The sequence below is a fragment of the Dinoponera quadriceps genome, unplaced genomic scaffold (assembly GCF_001313825.1).
Source record: "Dinoponera quadriceps isolate SergipeBrazil2010 unplaced genomic scaffold, ASM131382v1 scaffold405, whole genome shotgun sequence".
Classification (NCBI taxonomy): domain Eukaryota; kingdom Metazoa; phylum Arthropoda; class Insecta; order Hymenoptera; family Formicidae; genus Dinoponera; species Dinoponera quadriceps.
In genome coordinates this window covers 1704354-1726475 of record NW_014554754.1, presented here as the reverse complement: position 1 = coordinate 1726475, position 22122 = coordinate 1704354, and the positions used below count along the sequence as shown (strand labels likewise).

Genomic DNA, 22122 nt, shown 5'->3' with positions numbered 1-22122 from the left:
CGATCCGTCTCATTGGGTTGTTCACTCGCCTTGTCGCGTGTTCCCGAGTTTCTTCGGATTCCAAGTTGCCCGACGTCTCGAAGGATCGTCTCGGTGTGGCGATGTTTTATTGATATTTGTCCTTCGGCAGGAAATAGGTTGATCACTCGTGACACGAATAACATTTCTCGAAAATGCTGTCCCTCCAAAACCATCTCCACCACGCAGATGGTGATTATTATTGTCGGAATGTCGGTCTAAAAATAAAGAAACGAGGAAATCAAGTCCGAGAGATAAAAATTCATGTTTGCGATCGAGTCCCCTGGCCGTGCTTCGGCACAGCATTTCGATGGATCTTCTTTCGCGTTTCATCGGTCGGAGAATCGTACGACCGAGCAGCTGTATGAATATGTAAGAGGCGACGATGTATGAATATGCAAACGAGCTGCGTACTGGAAGCAATGCTTGTGCGTACGCATTAGGATTCAAGACTTTGATTCGCGGCAGAAATTGATCGTGAAAATAAATTAGACACGGCTCGACTATGTATCGAGCAGACCGTTGTTTTAAATCGAGAGACGAAACTATTCGAAACCCGATATTCCCGTAATCTTCATTAAAGATAGGAGATGTCGCGTAATTATTTTAACAGTATAGCGTAATTATTATAATATATTACTTAAATTCTGTATTATTGTGGACCAACGGGATGTTAAGGATTCTTTATGATCTTATTAGGGATTTTAATATATTATTAATCATTATAAATCATTCGGCTGTGGTAGTAAATTTAGTTCGGCAATCGACAGGATATAAAGTTCACCATGACACGCACTTATTAATTTAATCGTTCAATTAATCGGATTCCCACGTGTTGTTGGAAATTGCTCACATCGCTTGCGTTTAATCCGCACGATATAAAGCCGGATGTCCGACAGAGCCAAGTGAAATATCGATCCGTTCGATTCGGTCCCGTTCCGGCAGTTGAATGCGATGCGCCGTGAGAAACGCGCCCATTGCCAGATTCGTAGATTTCACGGGTAATGGTCTGTAGAAAACTGTTACAGAGCGAACGCAGGGAGCGTTATCTGCCGTTACCATCGCGAGTGATTAATTCGGATAGAAGATTTCACGACGCTCGTAAATGAGACTCGCACAGGAGACGTTTTATACGAGCGATAATTTTTCCCAATTTTCATGTTTTCGGATATTCTATAATAATATATAAATCCGCTCCCCTCGTTTAAAACACACATATCTTCGGATCGATTAAACCTTTCCGGGCGTTAAATTAAGATTCCACTAACCGTTGGAGCGTGTCGAACGATAATTGTGAAGTACAGGAAATCATTTCCTCGATGACACTTTTGGAGATGTATCGCTTTTTTGTTTCTTTTTTACGCTGTGTATATAAGACAGACTTGAATGGAGAAAACGGGTCGTCATGATCGAACTATCCGTTACATAGCGAGTGTTGATTTAAATGCCTCGTTGCGAGGCGACAGGTGTACATGTTTTTAAGGTTTTGTAACCGATGCCCCCGGGTATATTCCATGTTACAAGTAGTCGTTTGCTCCATGGGAGAAAATCTATCAGCCGGTTCGAGGAATTTGTTTATTAGCGCGTAACAAAGACGATAATTTAACTCTTACTATGCAATTGATTCGGTTATATATTCGGTTATATCGAGTTTAGGAATCTGCAATATTTATTAATGTCGATACTTTTGTACTGGAAAGTTTATGAACACAATATAAAATATACTAGCGGACTCTATTAATAAAACGAATATATTTTTTCGTTGATATCTACGATGAATTATTAATCATAGAATGACGTATTATTTTCTAACTATATTGTTCTTAACGAGGTCTTCCTTCGGTTTCATTGACAATAGCCATACGATCGTATTATCGACGATCGATCTTAAACGTGATCCACGCGTGATGCAATATTGATCGGCGAATACCAGAATGATAGGAAACACGGGTGTGCGTGGTCGCACCTTCTATACGTGTAAATAATACGTAATAACCGTTAATCATCGTGATCCACGTGTGTGATCGTATTATCCGGCTGTTGCTCGGGCATCTTCCGCTTCAGCAAAAGAAAATCTCAAGGAACATATAATTTCGATAACAGGTCGATTAATTTTAATTAGCGCATACCTTTGGCAGTTTATTCGCCGATTATTCAATAATCGTTTCTACGTTTCTTCAGAGGGGAAAGCTCGAATTGTTTCCGTCACGGGGGAAATAAAACGCGAAAGCGTTGGCGTTGCTATTTATTTATTATCCGACAATATTATAACTTTGGCAGTTAACTACCACTGTGTACAATATACTATAGAATATACATAATTCTCATAAAAAACAATCTCTCTTTCTCTCTCTCTCTCTTCTGATACGTGACTTGATATCGAAACGCGCACGTGCTCGTGCGCGCGGCCGCGTACTCCATGCACGAGGAATATCGAGATGCCAGCTGTGAGTAGTACTACGATCACGTAGCCTGCGATTCAAAATGGCGACGGCAGGTCAACATCCTCCCGCCCTGAAGAACGCGCGAGATCCCGCGTTAAGCGCGCTCGTAAGACCGTCGTACGGTGGCGCCGCCGAGCAGATCTTTTCAACGGAAACTGGTTTGTGATGCTGCGGCCGTGGACCACTCGCTTGCGTTTCGTCTGACCTCGGTCCGCCGTCCGTACGGAAGAACAAAGAGCCGCTCACTCGTACTATCGAGAGAGGAGTGCTCATTCGTACACTCACGACGCCCCGAATCCTATGCAAATAATAGAAAGTCGCCGCTCCATTTCGGGATTTTGTCAAGTAAAATCGATGAGTCTCGGGAAATCAACGCGGAACAGAATAGGGAACGCGTCGGATTATTGATATTTACTGCAGAAGCAACGACTGTGGTAATTGTACGCGGGAAAAATTGCTAGATTCAAATCAATAATGTGCTCCAACGGTCGTCAGCGGATATCCGCTCGGATTAAGTAAATTTCACTTGGCTCAAATCAATATATTCTACCCGGATATCGTGCTTGGAAAATATTTTACTTGGACGAAGCGAACGTTGCTTGAAGTCGAGGTAAAAATTTGCCAAGGAGTAATTATTTATTTGAATCGGACATTTCTTTTCTGTGTAATACGGCGACGTTGGCATCATGATTCTCCTTTCGGCATTGCGCATCCGAGAGCGGCTGTTTATAAAACGGTGAATTCTCTCGTAAAGCAGAATACGTGGATTTTTGAGACTTCGAATGAGTTTCTGGGTGGTAGTAAAATCCCCCATAGCGTAGTGGCGTCCATCGGGCCATCTTCCCGCCATGATGCCGGCGTTGAAATCACCCTCGGTAATCCGCGGGTAGAGCGCGCCAATAAGAATCCTTCCCGCGCTACCTTTGTCCTTGGTTGATTTTTTCACGAAACGCAGAAAGCGGAGGAAAAGGTCATCCCCTGAAATTACCGAGATGTTCGTTCCTCTCATATTTCTTGCTTGCGATAACGTACCCGATGTTTCTCCTAATGTTTTAGCATATATTTTGATCGGCTTAGTCCGTAAAAAAAGAAAGAAAAGGAATCTTTCATTTTTATCTTAATTTTTCCACGTTATTTTTTTTATCCGCTCGTAACGCCGACAGCGAAGCAAAATGTAATGTGATTATTATTGAATTATTATTAGCGTTTATTAGTTAATTAAATTATTGATTAGAGTGATTGTTAGCCGTTTAAAAACTTTCTCGGACGAAGTCGAATGGCAGAAGATAAAATGGAAAGTAATGGTATCGGGATTTTAATGGCTGAGGGTTTTATGAGCGACTAATAGGTTCCCTGGTACATAAATTCGCGAATATCGCTGTTGTTTTACGGAGCGACGCTTTCGCTAATATCGACCGTCTTTTACGCGGAATCAGCCGCGAGTAAACTTTCGATCGATTAATGCGATGAACAATGAACACGGACAATCGCACAATGGAGTATCTGGTTCTTACTGTGAAAGGGGAGAGCGCAGAGTCCGATGGCAAGAGTTCTCTCTCTCTCTCTCTCTCCCTCGGAGCAGGCCTATTTAAGCTATTAAAGCTCACATTCGCGTTAATCAGCCTCGACTTTCGCTCGAACGATTTGAGCCGAAATTCCGAGTGATCGAAACGCGAATGGGCGAGGGTTCGATCATCTCGTTTGCATATAACCCCTTATACATCGTACGAAACTCGTTCCCTGTATTTTGCAATCGACGAAGGGAAAGGACTCTGAATAAGGAGCGGTGGCGATCGATTCCGTTCGAAAGAAGGTAAAGATCCCGATTCGAGGGAACTTGTCCGCCTCCTGTCGAGGAAGTAGGCACCTACGTACGTCGTCGACGACTGGCGGGAAACGCGACTCCCAACCGTGCTCGCGAAGTGCAAACGTCGAATTAAACAAACGAATTTCCCTTAGCTCCGCTTCTGATTCCGCTCGCTCGTCGACGAAGTCGCGCTTCTTCGCGATCTTACGTCACACACGCGCGATATGCGCGTCTTCTCATCCAGGAGTCGCAGCTATTTCTGGGCCACCTACGGCGGCGTTCCACATCGTAAACATGGAAGTGCGCGGGACAATTCGGCGAGGCCCGACGTCGACGACGATGCAATACACTTTTACTCCAGTTTGCATCGCGAGAACCGGTTCTCTCTCTCGTAACAGGCCACGCTAGCCTCCTTTACTACCCATATATACAATCCCGCTCCTTACTCCTCTTACCTCTCCGGTAAACCGGTTCTCCGAGTCGACTCTCCTCTCGCGGAGAGTCTCTCCTACTCGCGGTCTCTCTCTTCCTCTCACCTGCCCTCTCCTCGTCTTTCCATTTTTCTCCCGCGTTAAGGCCTCCCGCAGGCTACGAAAACAACGGCGGCAACGGGTTTCCTCCTCTCGCCGGAGACTCCGATGCGACCGTGGCTCCTCTCCGCCAGATGCATGTCAGCTGTATTAACCCACCTACTCGCTCCTGTCGGGCTCGATTTTTACTTTTTACACGATTACGCGGCGAAAAGCCTCGTGTTTTTAAATATACCGCTCATAGAGGGAGGTTTAGAGGGCCGGACGGACGCCTCGGGATATTCCAAATGATGTGTCGCGCCCTCCTCCCCTTCAGCCTCCCTTTCCGATTGTCGCTGAATGCGTCGGTTTTTTTCTCGCGACGGGAAATCCGTGTCACATTAATATACAATGAATTCTCGTTGCGCGCTCGTGATAGACGATAGCGGATCGAAGCGGAGCGGATACGTTCACCGAGAATTCCACGTGAACCGCGCGAATTGCAAAACCGTTTTTACGCAAGTTCCGCTCTTTCGCGCCGATCCAGGTTCCTCGATATCGGCCGGCGCGCTTGGCCATTAAATCAAACGATGATTTCGCTTTAACCTCCCGCCACGTGCGCGTATACGCGTCGCGTTAATGCCACCTCGTGGACCATCGCCATCACGACGGCGTAGAGGAAACCAGTTTTGTCCTCGAACCCCCCGCTCTCTTCGCCTCCTCCTCTCCTCCTCCACCTCCTTCTCCTCCTGCTCGTGGCACTTGGCTTTTTTCCCCTTTTGCGGCGTCATCTTCTTCTTCTTCTTCTTATCGTGGTGAGCGGCGCACGTGCGAGTAGCACCTTGGAAAGTGGAGACTCGGCTGGTACTTTGCGCGAGGAGAGAGAGTAGACAATGGCGGACGCAATGAAAATAATCCCTGTATCATAACCGGGCGGCCGTGGACATTTTTTATTACGATTTTCACGAATCTCTTCTCAAATTACCTCGACATTTCTTTAGAAATCTTGCAAATCGACCCCTTCGGAAATCTGTCAGTTCTTTCTTGCTTTTCTGCCACACGTATATTGAGAAATCCGTTCAGTCGGCTCAAATAAAATGCTTCTTTGGACAAATGGGCAAATTAATATTTCGGTTGTGAGAAACAAAATTTCGTTCTCCGAAAGAAAAATCAAAAAGACTTACTCCGAGAACGAAATTTTAGTTCTCACAACCAAAATATTTGCTCGCCCATATTCGATCAAGCATTTTAGTTGAGTCAACTAAATAGGTTTCTCAGCGTAGGAAATATACATTGAAAGGAAGAAATTGAAATTTTGCGGAGTAAATGTTTCCTGCGATATTTTCTTCGATATTTATTGATTAGAAAAATATTTGACTGTGATGACGGAATATATATATATATATTTTTTGTGAAGTATATCTAAATTTTCCTTTATTAATTGATTTATTGCCGGGAATGAAATTTTACTTAGCCGTATTTAAATGAACGTTTCTCTTGGGGGAAATAAATCTTATATTTCATAAATAAATATTTAAGTCCTTCCTTCCTTAGAGTAGATAAAAAGGGACATTCTACGTTGAGATCTCAGAATAATCTGTAACGAGATTCCGCCCGCCGCTTTGAGACTCTTCACATATCGATTCACATTCCGCGGTCGGATTCAATTCCAGGTGAGACCGGTCGATTTAGTTTCGCAATTAGACCGTTCAATCATAGTCCCCGGCTAGTACATGTCGGCTTAACGATAATCAACGGGCACTTTTTCCCAGTGATCATTATACCAACTATCTTCGACTGCTCGAGTGGAATTCGCCCACTGCACCTTGTAGGAAGCGACCTAGCTGCAGGTGCACGCGGATGCAATGATTGCCCCCTTTCCCCTGCACAATCCGTTGTACACTCCTCTTACCTCTTGTTCCCGATCACAGTTAGAGCATGTTTATACGTTACTTCACGACGCGGTGTACCGACGTCGGCGACACGTGCGGCTTTCGACCTCTCGGAATGCTTCTTCGATCAGCCATAGATTTACAGCCCGTCGCGTCACCTTCGCTTTAATTACTTGCTTGCTACTCGGAAAAGCATTTCGCAAGAAAATCACACAACCGTAGGAAGGCTCCGCGAAGGGGAATTACGTGAGCAAAATTGAGAAAGAGATCGGAATGAAGAGGAGAAAAATGAAATTGACAGCGGGAAAATTAGTCGAGGATACACGCGTGAGCAAACGTGTGAATATACATTTCACAGGCGTGACTTTATGCGGGGAAATAATGTCGTGTCGGGACTTATTTGCGTAAAGAGGATATATCGGATGTTAGCGGTATACCTTTTCGGGCTGTTACCTCCTTGTGGGAAGTGCCCGTGCATTCATTTGCCTAACAACTTTCCGGAAACGGCCAAACCAGGCGGACTATGCAATCTCGCGCCGGCAGTTACAGCGAACTTCGCGCGCGTATGTATTTTGCAAAAGTAGTTCTCGTCGTCGTCCGGTCTGTCCCGCTATGTTCACGTTTCCTCATTAACGTGAAGACATCGAGCCTCCGAGTCGATTCTTGCTAATGCTTCGAGCAAATCTCTCGCATTTTCCTACGGAGAAATGCAATTTTCCAAAGATCCTCTTCCAAGCGCGCCCTTCTCCTTCCATCATCATCATCCGGATATGTAAAACTAATTTACATTCGATATATCTCTCGGCGATGAGCCGAGAAACGAATCGTAACGATTTGATTACGAAGTCTCGCAACACGACGTTTCTCCCCATCTCTCGACGCCTTTAAACGATAACGCCGGGCTGTATCGGCGGCGCTGACGAGATTACGAGTTCTCGCTGTATCTATTCGTGGAACATAAACCGTGCGACTGAGATTATGTTAACTTGCGACATCTTTATCACAAATATGTTACCGATATCCTGATCCACGGTTACCCCCTCGTTTCGTCGTCTTCGAGTAAATCATACGCGCCTCGACGTTCGTGGGGGACCCTAAGACTATCCTAATATGTGGTTCTGTAAATTAATTTTTTCCTCAAGAAAGAATATATTTCTTTTCGTAGCCCCTTCCCCCGTTCGAATACGTTAAGATAACGCGCGTGCGATGGAACTTAAGAGCAGCGTCGTCGTTCACGTCGTTCTCGTCGTTTTTGCGGGGAGTCGCTTTTCACGCGACAACGAGACAGCTCCGGTCTCGTTGTCTCGGCTTCGGATTCGCCTTTTACGATTTAGATTCCGCCGGACGGCGTAACGAGACGGCTGCGGAACGAATGCGGACCGTCGACAGGGATAGCTACTTCTCCCGGTCGTCTTCAATGAGGTTGCATAAATCATGAGAGACGCGAGCAGTCCGCCGCCGTGGCATTCTGCAGCAACACGCGAAACTCTTCCCTTTCACCGCGCGACTCGATCACGAAGAGCGAGGTGCGTGGCTCGTCTGCCCTGGGGTTGACATTTGTTCAGCAGTCGGTGACCCAACAACACCTGCGGCTCGGCAAAAATCGGCCATCTTTGCCGTTATCGATGAAATGTCGCGGCGACGATCATTTATTTGCCGCCGTGGGAACAATAATTAATAACTCGCTTCACCCCGCTAATCAGCGTTGCTATTCAACTTCGAACTCGAGAGCGTCTTGAATTACGAAGGAAAAATCAATAATCTGCTCGTGATAATGACAAATTATTACCTTTGCCGGACTGTGCATGATTTATTCTTCTTGAGAAGCGGAAGGATGAAAAAAGTCTCAAACCCGAGGTAAAGAGGAGGTGTCTCGACGGAGGATTTTTATCGTAATCTGACGATAAGCGGCCGACTTAAGACTCCAGTCTTCAAAGTCTTCCGTCTTCCTCTTTCCTACCGTCTTTTTCTCCCTTCCCCTCTCTCTCTCTCTCTCTCTTTCGTCGCACATACTGAAACTGAACACCCGGATGCAACTGGAGACCGCTGCTTACGCCTTGTATCATCTTGGATGTAAATAGTTCTCATACGCGGGGTTAAAAGCGGGTCGCCAGTTACGAAGTCACACATCGCTGAATACGAATGCCCGATCGCTTCCTCGATCGGAGCACCTGAGAGCCCGTTTGATTCACCCCAGCTTAGCGGCTTAGACCCACCGACTTCGAGCTGTTCAAAATGCAGCAGGTAGCTCGGCCGACCCTTCTTCCTCCAAGCTCGAATAACTTTACCTGCGCCCCTTTGTATCTACAGGGGCCAGCGTTCCCTCGCAGGTCCCTCAAGTCGTTTACACCAATGCAGCGAGGTTTCCAGCCCGCTGCACCTGCAGTCCCGTCAGTGTTTTTTTGTGAACGTCGATGAGAAAAAACCCTCCCCCGTTCAAGTATCTTCCAGTAATTTACACGAATGCGTTCGCCGCTCGATATCGAATTCACACGATTAAGGGTTACACGATGGAATTTTCCCGCCACGTTTCGTCCGGGAGAAAATTCCTCGAGCTTGCGGCGACACTCCGTCAGCCACCACTTGCAGTGTACCCAAGATAGCAGCTGCGTCCGAGAAACCTTACAGGGTGCCGAATAGCCTGGAACAACGGCTGCATTATCGGTATCTTTTTTCGAGTAAATGCGGCAAATCTGTTAGCTGCTTTCCCCGACGGAGAGGTGCAGATTGTGCAACAGTCAAAGCACGAGAATCAATAGTTCTCTCGACTCGGTCGTGAGGATGGGCGAGATTCGCTCGACCCAGGCGCGTCGTTCTCCGCGCTTCTGCCGCCTACGTGGACATTTTTCCGCTGGGAAATTAACGCTCGGCGCGATGTTGTTTCACACCTCGCCTCGAACAATAGAGTCTTACGCGATGCGTTGGAAACTCGGATCGTTCACCGATGCAAAGCACGACGATTCGAGAACGTCCCCGAGCTTCGAGCAATAGCTTGCTGACATTTCACCGGTCGTAATGATGACGGACCGATCTCATTGTGCGCAATGATGCCAAAGCGGGAGTGTCCATCACTCGAGGAAAAGCGCGGGATCCTTCGTTAAATTCGATCAAATCGTCCCGGAGAAGTCGCGCACGAAATCGTCCGAATTATCGTCGGAACTCCTCTGCGTTTCACGCGGCGTCTGCCAGCGGGAGGAAACGGCGGGAAACGCAGTGACCTCCACGTGACCGAGACAGGCAGATCGTCCGGAGATTAACAATGCCGACGGTTTTTTTTTTTCGGGAAAAACGGAAGCCGTGCGGTAAAGTTAGGCTTCTTCCCGAGCGGGAAAAATGCGCATCTGGCGTTCATCCCCGAGTGTAGTGTTCTTTAATGGCGTGTCGTTTTTCCGCAACGAAAGGGCCTCATTGTTATCCGGCACGATAGTAGCGTAGCCTGGAAGTCCTCGAATGGCACCAGACGCGGAAAATCTGGCACCCGTGTGTTAGAATATCTTAAGTTGATTACAGAGGACCACGAACGGCCCGCGCTAAGTATCGCCGCTTCTGCGCTCTCCCGTTTCTCGGCAGGTAGTTTTCATGAAAAAAAAAAAGAAAAAAACTTGCTCTTCGAAAAGTCCAATAATTGTTTTATTCACTTCGCAAATCACGTCTTTTTTACTTTGTGAAAAAATCATCTCTTATCATCGTTATTATTTCCCTTATCATTCCGCCTGGTTTCCCTTCTTCCTCGTCGAGATTCTCTCTTGCGATCAGGATCGTCAACATGTTTTGATGTCCCGGCAAGATCTCGTCGTCCCTCTCGCCAAGGCTCGTCTCGAAGAGGGGCCATTGGCGTCTCTCCCGCTTCCACTGCACGCTTTCGGAATGGTCAAGCGACAGTCCGACTACTCGGGCGCCACGCAAATCCAACTTGTTCGCGGGGGCGTCGAATAGATTGACGGGCGTCACGTTTCTACGCTCGAGTTGCGAATAAAGAAGTCTTGAGTAGAGTCCTATATGCAAATAGAAAAGCGCAGCAGAGACGGTCAATTTTAAATATCTGAATCACGCAACCGAGGCGCCATTTTTTCTCGGCCGACTACGACCGACGGCGTATGTTATAATATTTCCGTTATAATTTTACCGTACCGTGGAAAATCTTTCTCCGACGTGCCAGGTTATAACGAGAAGCTACAAATTATGGAAAGATATCCTCACTCAGACTAATCATTGCAAGTAATCTCTTACGACTTCCCTCCATACATTAAAAAATTTCGCTACTAACGTCCACTGAAATGTTTACCTTACCTTACAAGATACGTTAAAGAGTAATATGTCAACGAGATAAATATGTTAATTTAATTTGTTAACAATATATTTGCATACTTGTTAACACATTTCTCATGTTAGAGTAACGCACGAAAGTTCACAAAAAGTTGAACCGTTTTTAGCACCAAATTGTTCCATTGTGCGCTCATCTTCCTTCTCTCACTTCTTCACTCGCTCGCTCCAAGTGTCTCCGTACAATGAAAATGGCGGACTTTCGATACGTCGAATTCAATTGGGCTTCTCTATTTATATCTAGGACTGCTCTTAAGCAGTTCGGCCGTGATCGATCTCGTTCGGCCCGTTGCTGGTGACTCACGGCGATGATGTATAAATCACAGCGTGAGCCGCGGCTCGGAGTCACGTGTTCGTTTTCTTTTTAATGCCATTGATAAAAAGCCGCTCTTTTACACACACGCGCGCCGGCGCGTTCACCGTACGCGGCCCCGGCTATTGCCACATATCGAGCGTTCCCCGTGGAACAGTTTAAGCTATCTTAGCGTACAATGCAATCGCGCTACCGTGGGCCCGCGTATGCACCATGTCGCAATAACTGGTATCGTAATAACTCCCCGCCTTTCTTGCCATTGTGTGGGCACCCGGCAAAAATTCGCACGCGCGTGTATCGATTGCTACCGGCGGCCGAGAGCGCGTTCTGCAACGCGAAAAGAAACCCTGCCTGCGACGACGCCACCACCACCGAAGCTCTTCTGCTTCGACAGCTGCTCTTTCGCGATAAAGACCGCGTTTTATGACGAATATCGTAATCGCTACAATTACCGTGCTCGAGATCCTCGCTTTCCCTTCAGCGGGACGCTGTAGATCGACAACGGTGTTCTCGTGCCGGGGCAACGCACGGACCTGGAGGAACGGAATCCCCTTCCCCGGCTTATACGTCGACCGGATCCCCCGAGATATCAAAACCAGATTTGACAGATCCGATTTACCCCGGGACGAGCTGTGAAGAAACCCGCCGTCCGAGAGGAACGGAGCATTCTTTCTTGAACCGTCACTCGGACCGTCGATCACGCTACATCCACCAACCCCTACCGGGGGAAAAGAGGGGGACTGATAGTTTCCCAGATTGGCCGTTTATTCTTACCCCGAATCTAATTGCGTAACGATCTCCCGTAGCAGCGTAGCGTAACGTAAAACGTTGTCTCAGTCCCATGATTCCCACTCCCCGTCCGTTTCATTCGTCACCCCCCCACCTCTTACCTTTCCTTTGTCCCTTCACCCCTCCCCCTCCCCTCCTCTTCCGTGCCACTCCATGTGTTCTTTTCCACTTCCCCTTTCCGCTCCACCGAAAACCTGGTCACCCCACTACGGAGCCTTTTGTCCCCCCCCCTCCCCCCAACCGCCGGACCGACTGACCCCGGGCCTCTCACCCACGCTGTAGTCTCATAGTGTGATGGCCGACCCTCACGTAGTAACTAGTAAACCGCAGGGTCGGATCTTCGTGGATTTTCCTAGATGAATTGCACCAGATAAGGGTTCGCGCGCGATAATATCTTCCCTCCTCCCTGTTTGAGAGGATCTCGCATATTAATAATTTGCACTTTGTCTCTTATTGCTGTTTCGTCCGTTTGAATTATAAATATGCAACGCGAAAGTACATTATATTTCCCTTTAGTTAAGAGAATGCACGCATCACGTTTCGTTTCTTACGACTTATACGATCGTGCGTATTTGAAAGGTAGCCACGTGAGGGGTTGAAAACCGACGAGCTCGTGCTATCTGTTCGAATATTTCAATTATCATCCCCCGAGGTACTTTTCGCTTCTAAGCGTAACATATCGTGCGTTCCGATGCGTTAACAAGGATTAAGCGTCGCGTGTTTAACCCTTCGGGCCCCAATCGGATGTATACGTCCCCATTTTCTGGAGATATTCTATACAATAAGAACTCACCTGCAGATCGTCGATAAATGCAAACCGTCGAAAATAGTTGTCGAAGGGAGAAGAAAAAAACTGAGTCCCAGAGGATCAACTAAAATGAGAGTGCGGAGAAGTCGAGCTCTCAATGAACGGACGGCCGGTCGATCGACGAAGGGAATGCATCCCTGTGAAGGCCCCGGGCATCGTACTACGGCTTACTATACACCGTACTACAGCGTACTATAGACCGGTGACGCACTATAGCGTCGTACTACAGCGTCGTGCGCGCTATAGGAGGGCCCGCGACCGCGTTCGCCGGGCCCCGAGCGCGTTTCCTTACCTGTCCGTAGGAGGCCCGCGTGGCGCTGCCGTCGCTCCTGAACCTTCCCGGCTGCGTCCGGGCATTGTTGAACGGACGCTCGCTCAGGAGAGAGTAGCACAGCGCGACCGTGTCACGCCCCCCGAGTCCCTTCGATCGCGAAAAGTCCGGTGTGCTTGGGATTGCCGGTGTGACCCGTGGTCGATAAGATCCTCGTCGATGAACCCGTCGAGTGCTCACCCGCGGATTTTCATGAGGGAGCGATTCTGACGGACCGTACCTGCGAATCGGAGGCCGACTGTCAGCTATGAAGCAGGATCAGCCGCGGCCGCGGAGGCAAGCCCTCTTCCAGATTTCCAAGGTTTGCCACGGGCATGTTCTCGTTATCGCGATTCACCGGACTTCCCGTTCAGTTGATCGCCGTTGTTCAATTAGCGGACGTCGTTGCGAGCCGCCGCTTGATATCGCCCGATAACGCGTATACCGTTATACTTATCCCGCCTCGGAGTACCTGTTGATCCTCCGAACGTTCGCGCCGTATAAATCATCTCGCGCAGAAATCTCGAGAATTAGCGCGTTCGATCGTATTTTTCACGCTCCTAGCGGCGTAGTTTTGCACGCTCGACGACGATAGAGAGCGTTGACGAGAAAGAGCGTCCAGGGCGGTTGGCAATGCGTCGCGACGCGTAGGACAAAACGGATATTTCCTTACCGCCCTATTGAATCGTCGAATATTTTATCGTGAAATTCGAATCGAACACAAAGCACTTTGTGATGATAACAACAATGCGTGATATCGTAATGTAAATATTATCGTCTCAACACGAACATTATCTCAAAAATATTCAACTTACTCAAATGTACAATGAGTTGATTTGATTTTCTTTCGGTGGTAGACTCGACAGAGTTTTCTTACGACCCCCCTCGTGGTTTATTCAGTATCATCGCGCGAAATAATCCCAAGATCGTATATTCATGTATTCCTACGGCGGGAAGGTTTAAGGTCGCACCGAGAGGCGCGGTTGCGCTCGCACAAACCGACGGACAATTTATTCGCGCAATTTTCCGATGATAATACGGCACCTTCCGCTGGCCGCGCCGTAAGAAAACTCGCGGAATGCGCGCTTTTTCGCTCTCAATTAACCCAGTTCACCTCGAGCCGTGCGACTCGAATCCAAAAGTATAACGCGACATTCCCGAGCTTCTCGGGAAAGCGCGAGGTAACGATTCAGCTTGCCGATCACGCGGACAAGCTGTAGATCAGCCAATTAGCTGGGAAAATATCGGGTGCGGCTTTTCGATCATTGTGATCGCTCGAGGTCAGTTGTTTGCGGCCGCTGAAGTCGCGGTGAAGCGGTTATCAGTGCGGCCCGCGTTTCGTTACACGGCCGATACGATCGATTATTATTCATAAACTAATCGAATTCTAAAATCGAAGCGGAGCTGGACGCATCGTTTGAACGGAGAGATGTTTAAGCTACTTCCATCGGCGTAGGTTGGCACGAATGAGCTTCATAATGGTAGGACCGTGGAAAATATCTCGCGCGATCGTCACGCCGCAGTAACTAGGTATTTGGAGCGCTTTGAGATTCTCATCCGCAGACACAATTCACGTGATCGCTCATGAATCTTTTCTTTTTTTTTCTTTCCTCTTTTTCAACACGCTCGGGCGAGCGGTTGATTATGCGGCGAACAACGACGCGTACTTCAATCGCGTCTTTTAATTACGTTTAATCGATACCTCTGTGAACTTCGACCGGCGTGTTTTATTCCGCTCGTGTAAAAGTGCACAGTGTTATAAAAAGGAGAAAAGAGGCGGGGTCGGAAATATCGAAAGAGAGTTCGATATACCCCCTTAGACGCGTTACTCCTTACTTCCCGTAATCACGTGTAATTTTATTGTATGCGCTTATAAATCATTGACCATAGGATATACGTGTGATAAACAATAGTTGGACTAATAAGCATTAAGAACCGTTACCGTCGGGGTCTTCCCGCAGGCTTCCGCCGCTAATTGGTACGCGCGTGGAGTAGCAAACCAATTAACAGGTATCGAAGCCGGCTTGAGACGCGAGTGCGCTTTATGAAATCATCACCTTGCGGTAAATCTGCAGGAGGGAAGGAGCATAATCATCTGTGGCATAACTAATAATGGCTACGTGATGAGAGAGTAGTAAGAGTGCATTGATTTTCTCGAAAACTGATCGCGTGGATCTTACTTGTAATTTATGATTGGCTATGAAGTCGCTGGTGTGCTTTAATCTACAGAAATGTTTACATATATATAAATACGTATATGCGTGTTCGATGACGTACGTCCCTTATGAGACCCCATTCAGTTTCGAGGACCGTATCGTATTTCCACCGAAGAGATCCTTTCCCTTCCTCCAGTCTCACGATTCTTTCGACACATGCCCATTCAACGAAAACGCTCTCTGCAGAAGCATCGGCTTTCACACACGCACACGTACACATACGCGCGCACGCGCATCGTTCTCTTGACGAGACAATAAAATTTTATCGTGCTTGCCACATTCTCGCTATTTTAACGAGAGGTTATCAGAATTACATCTTCTTCTGTCATTTCAAATAATAATCGCATAATTAATAATTATATCATATTATTATTATATATATATTTATATTATTACATTTCATTTTTATTTTATTATTGTTTTATTTTTATTATATTATTATTATATTACACTTCATTAACGTTATATAATTATATTATATTATTTATATATTATATTACCTTAATTATATTACACATCAGGCGGTAGAGTTGCATGCAATATTTATAAAATATATTTGAAAGTAAGATAAAAAATTTGATGGAAATCGTGGGATCGCACATTTCAGCGGAAAAATGGGAATTTCGTCAGAGCGCATAAGTTCGACGAGATTCCCAAAGGGGTCGAACATTGTTTCGCGCTGTGACGCCGGAAAAGAGGAAATTATGTTCCGCTATGCGGCGGGACACGGGCACGGAAATCGTGATTTACTTTCCCTCGGTATAATAATGTGATACGTCGGGCTACTGTCGTCGTGTATGGTTATAGGCCGGTGCCATGTAGGGTGCCGGCGCATTTACATTTATTTGCTCGTGTCGTGTGTACACCCACACGCTGCCTTTTTCGATTCGGCCTAATACGCATCGGCGCGAGGGACACGAGAAATTCATTCAGAACCGATGCCGAAATCGAGTTGTAATGGCTTACGGCACGTTAGGTCGTATAAAAAGTAGCGTAATAGATGTAACGATGCCAGGATTTTATCAAATATAGATAGATCGTGATTTATGTTGATGCAGGACGCTTAAAATTCGGGGAAATGAATATAAAAACATATAAATTTATATTCATATTTACAGAAATGTAAATTTGTATTTTGCAAATATACTTACTGGTTTACGCTTTTACGGGAGGGGGAAGGGGGGGATACTTATTCAGGATGCATTTGAGAAGTTTGTTGCAAATTTCTTTTTTTCTTATTTCAGGTCTTATGGCACCTCGATATCTTTCGACGGAGTTTCCGAGAGCTTTCCGGACACGCTTGCATGCGAGAGTCGTGTATCTTCTGTGCACTTAAGGTAAGAGAATCTAAATTTAAAACAAAATCATTTTTTCAATATCTCTCGACATTCTGATATTATTTCGTGCACAGGAATTCTACGTGACTCAATAAATTTGCAAATTCGAGCGAACATGCCTATATATATATATATATATATATATATATATATATTTGCAGAGAAACCAGTTGCGAAGAATATTTATCGACGGTTTGTCTCCGCTTCTTAATTAATAGTCTTTTAATTGCACGTTGCGAAATGCGACGACGGTAGCTGCGCCGGGGACAAATATTCTAAACACTTGTCGCATTTTTATAACACGCTACCTTGACACTCTTACGTATCGATAAGCTCTTCGTGCTGACGGGGAAAAAGGGAGACGGAGAACCTTGGACAGTTTTCGCACAGAAAAGAAGAGAGAGAATGAGAGAGCTGGTATTTTTCCGGATAAATTTTACGCCGTATGAAATTCAACGAGGGTCATCTTTCGAAACTGTCTCACGGTGAGGTGAAAAGTGGGGGAGTGCTCGAGATAAAACGTCTTGATATATCACACGTGTTGAAGGTGAAGCTGATTTCCCATTCAATGTGCGAGCTGTTCTCTCGGTGCTGAAATATTTACCATCGAGCCCGAGACGGGGACGAAAAACTTATTCGATACGACAATTGCGAGTCGAAAACGTTAACTTCGCTCGTTACTTCCTGCTTATTCGCTCTATGCATATTTACTTACTGTCTACCACAATTTCCCCGCCAATTTGCTACATTATTTCACCAATAAGCATACTCGAGTAGTAATTGACGACTAATATGTAATAATGACGAATTAATATATGAGAAAACTTTTTTTCCAACGCGTAAAGCGTTCTTAATAGCCTCCTTTCTTCATTGTTGCGCAATATCGACAATGTGGATTTCGACTTCATCCGCCGCTGGTGTTATTTTCTCTCGCGTTCCGTACAATCGGACGGAGATACGACTAACCATTGTAACGGGGTCGACGTTCCTTTCGCCGACGACGTTCTTCTCGGTTCGCGAGGAAACACCGTAGGATAGCCGCGTTATCCGTTGATCCATCCGTCGGTCCATCATGGCGAACATGGTCCGTCTTGATCGTGGAAGGTCAACTGTTTCGTCCACCACGAGTGAGAAGGCCCGCAGGAGGAAAGGATGGCGTGGTAAACGCGGCGCGTTCGAGGCTAGTCGAGAAGTAGGTGGAAACGCGAGTTCCTCCCCGATCTTCTCACGGGGTTAATTAGCAATCTCGCGAGTTAATTGCCTCAGGCGTAGGGGCACCAGCGCGCGATTCGCAGGAATAGACCGCCGGTCGGAAGAAGCGCGCTTCTTTGTTTGTTACGGGCCCCGCCGGACTCTCCCGCGCGGATTCGCGCCCGAAGTTACCGCAATTCCGAATTATTCCACCGAAACTCATTTTCCCGCACGGGAAGAAATCACGGCTAATAATCGGCGTGCTGATGCACGGCCTAGCCGCGGATAATTGCGAGTGATAGCTTTTTTTCTATTTTCTCCTTCATAAGCATCGCCTTGTCCCGCGATTTTCACATCAGATGATCGAGTCTTTGTGTAAACGCTATTCGTTGTGACGAGTATTTATAACTGAACTTGAAAGGGGCTAGGTACACATCTCGGACGTAGGATTTTTTTGACATTTGTTATGGTTTCTTTTTTATAAACGAAAAGAGAGGGGAAATTTTACGGGGAAAAGCGAATTTTTCGACGGATCGGGTGTAATGACTTTATCAGAAATTAATGTTTTAAACATGGGCTGCTGCAAAGACTGGATAATCTCACTAAGAATGTCTGTGCGAAACTACAACTAAATCAGTCCATTAGTTCCGGAGATATTTTAAGTGCCGATCAGTGATGGCGAGCTTCACGGGAACAGCAATAATGGCGTTACGTATTAATATTTTATAATAGACTTTATATGGTGTGTAAATAGAAGTTTCGAAGAAGAATCACCTCTCGAGAGGACATTTTCATAAAGTCAATAATGTAGTCGGCAGAAAAACTCAAGCATTGGCCATTTTTCAAGTTGCTCAGGTACATATAATCTTTTAACAATGTGCAACGTGATTTTCACCCGGAATGCAATTGGGTACGCATATACTCGGGGAACAAAGAGAATTTTTGTATCCTAAGACTTTGTTGAGCTGTTGCTCAGTTTAACGCCTCGCATTCCGAGAGCTTTCCCGGTCTAAGTTCCACCCTTAGGATAAGATAGGATAGCCGAAGCGTAGCTACACTCGAGCTTGAAATTATAGCCCTGTAAAACCATAGGAAACATACCTGTTGCTCGCTTATCCTCGGGGAAAGATAGGTTGTCAGGGTACGTTCGTTGCCTAATAGATGACCTTCCTCTCGAAACAGATGGCATTTTATTTCTTTTCCTCAAGATGCATCTCGTTGCTCCTTTTGTCTCACGTGATGCGTCGAAGGCCGCTGTTCCCACAATAAGGAAGAAGATGATAAAGAAATCTGTTCGTAAACAAACTTTGCAGATAAATAAACATTCGTTCGTGCTATTTTGAACGATTAAGGTGGAGAAAATTTAATTATAAAATAGAACGTTAAGTTGAATTAAAATTGTTTTCTCTTATAAAATCCCGGGGATTAATAGCCTTTGGCATTAAACGAAAGGATAATAATGATAGACGGAGCAAAATTTTAAGAAAGGGCAGTATCTCTGCATACCAAATGCATGAAAAAGTCCCGTATTCATACTTGACGAAGAATTCGACCCCGCCGGCATACCTAAGATGATTCACTGCGAACGTATTTCGGGGGATGAGGATGCTGCGATATTACAAGAGCCCTTCGCCACCTCGTGGCGCGACCTCAGTCGCGTGCTGAGCGTCAAAGGGTTTTTTCACCGCAAACCTCACATTAAACGAATCCGTCTGATCGTCAAGGCGAAGGCGGCATTGTTTGCGACATTCATGCAGGGAGCGATGAACCTTAGAGCGAGAAGGTCACATTTAAGGCTAAACGTGCCTTCAACGCGTCACGGATGAGCTAACGAGAAATTGCGCGATTTTTACGACGAATACGAAGTAGAGACTCGCTCTTCCAACTTCTGAACATTACCGGGCCGTCTTATCGTCGGCAATTGATCCGCATTGCGACGCCTCCAGTCACAATTCAGGAAGCGAACGGAATCGGTAACATCTCGGAGCGAGCAATTTCAGCCTTATGATTATTAACGAGCCGCCAGTTCCTCCCGCCGTACTTCCTGTTTACCTATTTGCAATTTCTCAAAGGCCGGAACAATGTTTAAACATGTGTGTAATTGTTGCATCATGAGATTTAGTTCCGATGCTACCGATATGAACCGTAGATTGTCTCTAATGGCACAGATCATATCAGCATCGGGCATAATTCTCGCACCTTTGCATGTTCTTCTGCTTTCTTTTTTTTTTCCTGGAATACAGTTACTCTTCAGATGACGGCGATAATTGGTGACTGTGTACGTAATTAAGAAGAGCCGTCAATTAGGAGCGTTCGCCGGTGTCGCTAAACAACAACCGTTGCTCCGCGAGAAACGCACGGGATATCTGGTGATCGTGCTGAAGGCGTGATCTAGAATATTTTTCTTTACGCGTCGCGATTTTGTGGTAAGGAACACACGGTCGTACTTAAGGATTACCACCTCGGACACCTGACATAATTACCCGTTATTATCGAGTCGTTTCCGGCCGGCGCCGATAGTTCCTACGAGCTCGGCCTGTCGAAAGGCGACTCGGAGTTATTGTTTTCTCGACTTTTACTGCCGGGACGTTACATCCTAGACATATCTTACGCAAAATGTCTTAATCGCCCTTTGGGAGGTCTTCGCGAAGGTATTTACAAGGAGACTCGCTCGGACTGAGTTTCTCTGCGGTAAAATTGAAGGCTAATCAGGTAGGTCGCACCACCGTTTAAATACTCGTTCAGAACTAAGTGTTCTACGTCGGCTCGGTCGGATTTGCATCCTGCCGCGTAAACGAAGGAGGAAATGTACCAATCCTACGCTAAGCAAGCGGCTACTTCTTTTACGCGGTGCCCACACTTCTTGATTAAATAATACCGCCGAGATCCGAGGTAAACAGCCTCCGCCTGCCGCTGTCCGATCGATTCTTCGTGGTACGTCTGATCAATGTGTTATTACAGTGAATAATTTCTAATACTTTGGCAAAATCGCCTTCTCACGAGTGCTGGAGAAATTGTTTAAGAACAGCCGTTCTATAATTTAATTTAATCCTCATCCGGGGGCAAATTCTTACAAAACAAAGCTGGGCAAAATTGTGGAAACGAAAATATTTCGCTTGAAAATATTTCAGCACGCTAATCTGTACAATTTTCTTCCCCGTGAAAGTAATATTCGAATAAACAGAGTCGCTTAATTTCAAGTGAAACGAGAATGCGAAATTTAATCGATATATACACGGACAAAATCTGTGCATCAAGAAAAAGGAACGATCGGATTCTGATTGAAGGAAACAAGAATCTCCGGTTTTTATTCAAAAGTGATTTTTATAACTTCGGTTTAAAAATTTTTATATTATATTTTTTATATATATATTTTAATTATAATTATATTATAAATTATAAAAATTTTTATATTTATATTTTATATTTTTAATTTTAAAAATTCGGTTTCCCTCAATCGAAATGCACGCCGGTCGTTCCCCTTCCGGCCAATACAGCCAGATTTTATCCCGTGTGCAAAAGAAATGGAGTTTCGGAGTCCAGCGAATTTGTGTCCAGCGAATTCCTGATGAGCGTTGATTAATAATGATAATCTCTCGAACGAATACGAGAATCTCTCTCCTTCCGCCTTAACGTTAAATGAAGTCTCCTGTAATCGAATCCGCAGCAGTCGCGTGCGATTCGCGCCTCGTGACGTTTCTCCGTCTCTCACGTGCATGTAACAGTGACAAGGCCCGATCGCACTCGATACGCAATCGCTACGCGCGTTTGTCCCAGTCTCCGTGTAGCCTGGCGTACTACGTCTCTCATATTTTCTCCGCAATCTACCAGCACACACGTGCCGGCACGTACATTGATATAATCGTACGAAGTCGTTCCTCGTGACTCTCCCGTGACTCCGCTGGGTGAGCGTCAGGAGCGGCCGTCTCGGTCGCCCGCGAGATCGTTCAAGCTGACGGAGTCTGCGGCTTCGACTCGGCCTAACAATGTTTCCCCTGCCGACGAAATGTCCGACCTGCTTCGGTCGGTGACGAAGGGGACTGGATGCGAGATGCGTTAATCTGAATTCCTACGTGAGATGAAAACCTCCTGTCGACGGTCCATCCGGAACGTGAATGATCTCTATCAATATGCAACTGCATTATTTATAATATATATATATATA

At 46.1% G+C, this 22122-nt stretch overlaps 1 protein-coding gene across 2 annotated transcripts in view; it reads left to right on the top strand.

Moving 5' to 3' along the window:
• The window catches only part of LOC106741489 (protein split ends), a 78422-nt gene that overhangs the window by 40662 nt on the left and 15638 nt on the right, over window positions 1-22122 (top strand). The window contains exons 1-2 of one of the 2 annotated variants that reach the window (XM_014613590.1): window positions 13304-13535; window positions 16674-16766. In XM_014613590.1, coding sequence (XP_014469076.1) covers window positions 13482-13535; window positions 16674-16766 — 147 coding nt within the window. In that variant the 5' untranslated portion in view covers window positions 13304-13481. Of the gene's footprint in view, window positions 1-13303; window positions 13536-16673; window positions 16767-22122 lie in introns of those variants that run through there. The other variant, XM_014613588.1, reaches the window with a different exon arrangement.